General features: G+C 43.3%; 1 protein-coding gene across 1 annotated transcript; it reads right to left on the bottom strand.

The window, feature by feature from the left end:
- Positions 1–1,011: 1,011 nt before the first annotated feature.
- On the bottom strand, positions 1,012–7,409 carry Cbln4 (cerebellin 4 precursor; the record flags this gene model as incomplete). The annotated part of the gene is made up of 3 exons (XM_015479587.2): positions 1,012–2,360; positions 3,926–4,042; positions 6,993–7,409. Coding segments are annotated over 3 exons (732 nt in total), but the record flags the coding sequence as incomplete, so codon positions are not given.
- Positions 7,410–7,611: the final 202 nt, after the last annotated feature.

Consider the following 7,611-nt stretch of genomic DNA (forward strand, 5'->3'; position numbering starts at 1 on the left):
GGCTCGTCTGTGAAAGGCATTGCCACGTTGCTCTCCCTGGGTCATCGTCTCTCTGTGTCCCTTCTCAGGTACCCATAGGTGCTTCCTATTCTCCTGAGTCATTTAGTCAATACAATGGCTACTACCAAAGGCCCTCCAGCACGGCCAGCCCAGTTGTGAAGTACAGGCACAAACTGAGTAGAGAGACCCACATTAGAGCAGGTGCATGGCCAGAGGACGCCACTCCCACTTAGGGGAAAGCCCCCTTTCCTGCCTCTCTGTGTGACACTGGGCGTTTTCATATTAAACATCAAAATTATTGACTGAAAGCCCTCTGAGGATACCTGGGATCGAGGCCCCATCGCCACTCTCCAGATAACTTCCTGAGGAGGGTGACGGACGGACGGCTATTTTGACTTGGAGATAAGTCACAATCACACCAGGTGTGCCTGCTCCTGTCTCTTGGGACCAGCCCTCACTGTCACTGGCTACAGAACTCTCCCTCCCCCTTTGCTTTCATTGACTACAAACCGGGAAACTGAGCCAAGTCTCCACAGGAGACCTGTGTGGCCACAGTTCCTCCTCAAAGGAAGCCCACGCCCTCCTGTCTCTGGTGTTGAGAGCCCGGCAGAATTGTTCCCCGAAGTCTTCACCTTGAAGACCCTGGTCTTCATCCTCGCCACTGTTCTTCACACGGCGAGTGACCCTGCAATATTCTAGGGCATCTTTTCCACCTAACTTCCTAACAGTAAGTCCTTCTGAAAGAAGAGTTTACTGAGTTCATTGATTCTCTTGGCAAGCTTGTAACACTTGGCTTTGAACAGATTAAACCCAGTAAAGATTTCCAATACCAAATTGGAGGACATTACCTGAAAATTCTAAAAGGTTTTCTTAAACTCCAGGAAAAAAGAATCAAGAGGAAAGAAGGAAGGAAGGAAGGAAAAAGGGGAGGGAGGGAGTAAAAGAGGGAGGGAGGGAAATGAATTATATAGAATACATATTTTCAGATCTGAAAGGACAAAACAATTCAACTAACATATATTAACCTTTATTCTATAACAGACATAAATAATTTTATGAATTCATATGGCCTATACAAAAGACAAAATAAAATATTGCACTAAATTTAGATGTGGGATATTTGGATTTACAATTAGCTAAACAGATAAATATATACAATTTAAGGAGTTAAGGCAAAACCAGATGATACTTCAAACACGACAGAAGGTTTGAAAAATAGGTGTGATTAAAAACAAGGGCATCCCATCTCCAGTTAATAAAGCCATCATGTCTAAGGAAAAAAAAATCCCTTAGGTTTTTAATAAAGTAGTTATTATCAATCATGTTAATTAAAGTTGAGTAATAAAGAATAAGAGTTCCCACAGAGGAGAGCTGTTTTACCAAGGTTTGGGGACCGAGCACTTAGAATTTGGGTAAGCAACTTTTTCCTTGTCAGATTTATGATCTATTTTTCCTATTAAAAAATATAATTTGGAAAATATGACTCTTTCACATATATAATTAAAATACAATTATGAAGCATTCTTTTCTTTTTTCTTTTCTCTCTTTTCTCATTGAAGGAAGCCATACAGGTGATCTCATAGCCAAGGTAAGTTTCCAGGCAAGCCATCTATTACCTTCTTTATGGAAAAAACACAAAACCAGTCACTAAAACCCATTCCCAGTTTCCTTAAGAAAACAGAACAAACGAATTCCAAAGGAATTAAAAAAAAACAAGCATAATCAATATATCCACACAGAATACAGTTCTTTGGCAGCATCACATGAACCACTGATTGAAGCCAGAACTTTTAGAGTGTTCTAATTCCTAGACCCGGTTGCCAGTCTTTAAAAATAAATAAATAAAAATTCGCATCTGCAATGAATTCAGTAATTCCAGGAAATTAAATTCAAAACAAATCTTGATACAGCTTTTGACTGTTACAGGTAAGCATAGATAAGTATGATCTGCTTTGAGTCCCGATCCAAATATACTCAAACACACACACACATGAAAATAATCTGAAATTTTGTATTGGTTCGGACAGGTCTAGAATCCTTAAAGAGAATCCATATTCACCCATGAGAAACCAATAAAAGACACGAATCCAGTGATGAAAAATGATCTTCCAATAACTCAGGGGTGGGCTGCCCCTCACCTGGATAAACGGAGAAGTCAGATTCTATAGGGGGAACACCAGAAAGCCGGAGAATGTGGAATACTGCCAGCCTCCAACCAAGTTACCTTTCTCCAGTTTTAGGTAAACCTTGTCCTCTTTGTCCAGGTAGAGCAGGACTCCATTCGTGGCAGCTTCACGAGTGACATCTTTGTCCCCAGCAAATGCAGATATTACTGGTTTTCCATTTAACATCAAGTTCACCTACGAAGAAAAAAAAAATCACTGCGGAGCTCTCTTTAAAGTTAAGAGGGGATGAGATGACCCACTGTGAAATATCCAGGAAACATATCCCCCCTCTTTCAAATTAGTCGACTGTGGGGTCAGATTAAGTATCTACTGAGTTGATTTTTTTTTATTTCTCTCACAGAAATTTCCTTACATTCCTACACACACACACACACACACACACACACACACACAAACAAACAATACCACCCAGAGAGCAACCTTGTGGAAGTGCTATGAACATGGGTTTCTCAGCATTCCCACTAAGGTTACTCCTGTCCTTACCCTCCATAGACCCTCTGGGATGAAGAGGGCGGGGCTTGGAGCTGGCCAGTGCTCCTTGACCTGAGAGTCCATATGCAGCCAGAGTCTACTAATTCCTTTGCAGGTTTCCACCAACTACAACCTGCACAGCTCTGAAAATCATTTGAAATAACAGAGTGCGTGTACATGAGTGTGCCTGTGAGTGTTTTCTTCTTCTATTTTCCCTCATAAGAAAAGTGGGCTAAAAATAATCACCACTGCCAATAAAAGAAAGCTTAATGATGGATAATTAGCAAAAGAATGAATTCAGACTTGTATTAACTTTTTTTCCCCCATACTGTGATTTTGATTGTGTGTCAAACATTACATAGATTTCTAAATATTGGAGCTTGGAAAAAGTTTTCCCATGAAAGTAAATTTGCTTACTAGATAGTCAGTCCTTTTAGTTTAGAAGTAATATTAAGTGAATTAAATCCGAGACTGACCAAGTTAGCCATTCTCTAGGCAGGATAAGTAGATGAAGTGTAATCTACCATTCCTATGGTGATAATAGATTAAGTAGCTATCAAGCATAAGATAAAATGTTACCCTAGAATTCCATTAAAATGTGTTCTTGTTATTTGTCATTAGAATATGTCAATATCACAGGAAAATAGCTCCATTGCTATTTTTGAGTGGGAGGGCAAGCCCATTATCTAGAACAACACAGGCCTACTGTCAATCATGTACCCGAAACGGGTAAGAATTCATTACCACCAAAGTAACAGGGTAAACCAAAGCGTAAGTGCAACATTTCATTTAAAAAGAATACCTAATTGCTGTCTTCCACAAGTTTATATGGATAGTTAACTGTATCTCATAATTTTCTAAATGAGAACAAATTTGTTTTATTTACTTAAAATGAACTTGCAAAGCTCTGCTGGTTTTCTAAGTTTTTTCATTACAAATTCAAATAATTTTTACATGCACCAAATGAAATCAAGATCTTAGAAAGAGATCTGTGTCGCTAAATTTTCACCAAACCATGTTTTTTAAAAAATATTTGGATATCAATTAGGTAATAGCTTTGCTTTTCTGTGTGCTTTTTGTTACATGTCTCAATAGGCATTGTATATAAAGAAGAAAATTGGAAATGAAGTGTTTTAAAAACAAACTATAAATATGGCTGTTTATTTTTATGATGAAAACACATCTTTGAATAAATACTTAAAAACATAACCCACTAGAGATAAACACAGTTGTTTAGGGAGACAGAGAGAATGGGTCAGAACACATACCTGGATCGTTTGGCTCTGGTAGACTTTAATTACGTGAAAACTGAAACTGTAAATTCCTTTCCTTGGTGCTACAAAGACAGACTCCAATGTGAAAAAATTACCCACATTAACTAGGATCTACAAACAAAAATAATAAATAACAGTAAATTATTATAATACTTTTTTCTATAAGGAAAATATATTTCCTTCCTCCCTTCCTGCCTTTTATCTTTCCTTCCTTCCCTCCTTCTTCCTTCCTCAACAACTAACTTCAGAGCATAAAACATCTTTCCCCTTAAGAGACTTGGACCACACACTTGTGTATTGGAAGGCTCCTCTTTCTTTTAAACAGAACAGGAAAAAAAAATAAAGTAAATGTATTGTATTCGTGCCTCAATTTCCAGCAGGGTTCAAAGGTTCTGGAAACATCTGAGAAACATGTGAGGGCTTAAAGTATTAACTTTACTCTGAGAATCAGATAAAGGGCATCTGCCATGGAGGTACATTCCCACCATCCACAAGTCTTTGCAATATCCAGAAATGACGTTGCCAAGCCAGCCAATCGACATCCGTGGTCTCTCCGCAGTCATCCCTGGACATATCACACAGAGCCATGGGTACCCCTCCTCTGTGTGACATGATCCTTGACACTGAACAGTTGGTGCACAAAGTGATATGAATGCCTGGCCCTTCCCTGAGCCTGTACCTGAGCTCTCCTAAGATCCATGGCCATTTTATTTTTTCATGTCAGTGCTGTCTAAACCTGAATTATAATATTTTGGCAATGAGTCAGCCCTTCTCGGGTGCCAAAGAATAGAGAGTGAATGAGGCACATTGAGATAGGTGGCCTTTCTATGTTCCTCTCAGTGTCACTCCTTATCCTCCTATCAATCATCTGCTCTTTATTTAAAGTCCCCAAAAAATGAAAAATGAAAAGTGGAACAAGGCTCTGTTTTGAAGAGGGCAGCAGTAGGCTTTGTAGCCCAGGATGTTCAGCATGGTTAGAACATTAACTCTGAATTTCCATAAGTGACCTCATAAGCTAGGTTTGCAATGCCACATAGGTCAGTCGCTTCCTAAGAGAAGGGGGGGGGCAGTAAAATAACAAGGGTTTCTTCACGTCTCTCCAAGACATAAATCTGTAAGTGGCATTCAAAAAAATCAGAAATCCCTATAAAGATACATTTTCTAAGTATCAGTGGCAATATGCTACAATCTCTTTTAAAGGCTGCCTTCTTGTCAAAATTAATACATTTTCATGCCTCTTGCATAATTTCCTAAAAATGCACTTCTGGCTCTAAGCAACAGTGCCATGACCTTCAGGCAGGTGTACCAGGCTCAACGCCTGCCTTAACATACATGTAAGTGTGTGATTTTATTGAGATTCCACCTTATTCCCAGTAAGCATCAAATTTCTTCTCTCTGACCTGATGATGGATGATCTTTCAACAAGTCACCTGCTGTGCAATAATCCCCAGCAGAGGCTGCACAAAGAATTTTTTTTCAAGCACATTTAAAATAATTTCAGGTGCTTAGGAGGGACTTCCTGGCTCAGATATAAGTAGTATAATTCATTAGCAATAATGGAAAGAGCAGATTAGTGTTGACTACACGTAAAGCAGGGTGTTGACTCTACGTGGTAATTGGAGTATCCAGGCACATCAAATTTATAACTAAATGAGTCTTGTTGTCTCCAAGATGCGTGGCTCCCTGCACAGAAGAGCAAACCCTTCTCCTCTTCTAATTGACAGGAAGGTCATTGAAAAGCACACTCCATTCAGAGGGTAGCAGGATGCCCACAGTATTCCAACATTTAATTAATGCATCAAAATTCAAACCAGCAATGGTGCTCCAGTTTATTTCCATCACACTGGAAAATACAGCACCAAAACCCCCAAAGGGCTACTTAATTAGTTACAAATTATGGCTATTCCATAGTAATTCCCCAGAGAGACATACTCTGTCTTTGACCAGCTGGAGAAGGCATTACTTAGGAAAATTGAGTAGAGACCACAAATGTCACCTCTTGCCTTTCCTGGCACATCCTGCAGCACTGTTTAACCTGTGCTCCAGCACACAGTGCTTTGCATACGACTGTGAAGTGTGACTTTGGAATTTTAAGAGAGTCTGGGTACCCTTCGGGTTAAAATGAAAACTCTGGAGTCAGTTTTCTTCCTTAGGACGCTTTGCTCAAGCTAAGCTGATATCCTGGGGTTTCTCATCACGCCAAACCGCAGAGCACCAAGCGGCAAAACAAAACAGAAGCCCCAGCGTTCAGGAGTCCCGCCTCCATCCCCTGCCTTGCACCTCACTGTCTGTCTTTGCCCAGTGATTTGCAGTTCTCTGGAAGGACTGAAGCCAAGGAAGTGGGAACCATCTCCCCAGCGCTTCCCTCGGGGAGCTCCGTGCGGATTCCCCATTCCTTTTCCTCCTTCCTGAGCAACTTTTCTCTGGGTCCGCAGGAAGGGCGTGTAGCCTACTCTAGGCAGCCACAGCTGCGCCCAGACCGTGAAAGAGGACCTCAGCCTCTCAACTGAGAAGTGAGATCTGAACCCCTCGGAGACGTCCTCTGCGGCCACCTGCCGGATCTCTACACAGGGTGTGGAGACCCGGATCTCTCTTGGAGGAGAAGCTTCTCCACCTGGAGAAACAAGTCAAACGTTTATCCGAAGTCCGCGAGGGCATCACAGAACAGCTTGTGCCATACACACAGCCAGAGCCAAGGGGCGAAGCTCTGCCCAAGAGATCCCCGTGTCCAGGGACCAGATTCCCCAGGCTCCCGCTGACCTGTTGCTGTTAAACTTGTCCTGTGCTCTAGGGGCCGGCCTCTGCGCTCCCAAGCCTCTCCCCCACCGCGCTGCAGCCTCTGTTAGAGACCAAGAAGGAATGAGGGCCAGGGGTGGGCCGGGGGTGTCACATCAGAAGTTTCAGGCTCCGACATATTTGGGAAGGCGGGTGTCTACATGAATCCCCACATCCCAATCAGAGGAGCTTAGCCCCACCAGGCAGCCCCTATCTGAGATGCCCTGAGATTACCCACTCAACCGCCCACCCGACTCCGGGTGCCCCGAATCCCTTGGGGTCTCACCTGATCGAAGTAAATGATGCGCGTTTTGTTGCTCATCTCCGATGGCTCGTGGTTGGTGCTCCGCACGGCTGAAAAGGCCACCTTGGAGTTGGCCGCCCGGACCGATATCCCCAGAGGCGAAGAAGAGGAGCCCTTGGAGTCCGTGGCCGGGTTCGAGTCGCACACTACCAGACACTTGCCCTCCAGGACGATGGGCTCGGTGTCGTTCTGCGCCCAGACGGGCAGCCCTGGCAGCGTGAGGGCCAGCAGAACGGCCGGCACCACGGACAGCCCCCGGCGCGCGGNGGAGCTCCGAAAGATGCCAGTGGCTAGATGGACAGCGCTGCAGGAACGACGGCGGCGGCGGCGCGCACACTTCCACCAATTCTGTGGGCTGAAGTCAAAGTCTCCCCTCGAGCTCTCTCGCTGGCTCTGTTGTTACCTTTGTCCTTTAAGGAGCTCATGCAGAACCCCTACCTACCCTCCTCCGCCCAAGAATCAGCCCTGCCTGGGGCCCCTGCACCCACCCTTATTCTTCTTCCACATCTAAAAGTCGCCAAGCTCTCACAATCACACCTCAATAGAAAAATAAATAAATAAATTTCAGCCCCAACCCAAGCACCCCCAGGTGAACCACGGA

This window comes from Marmota marmota, unplaced genomic scaffold, assembly GCF_001458135.2.
Source record: "Marmota marmota marmota unplaced genomic scaffold, marMar, whole genome shotgun sequence".
Lineage (NCBI taxonomy): Eukaryota > Metazoa > Chordata > Mammalia > Rodentia > Sciuridae > Marmota > Marmota marmota.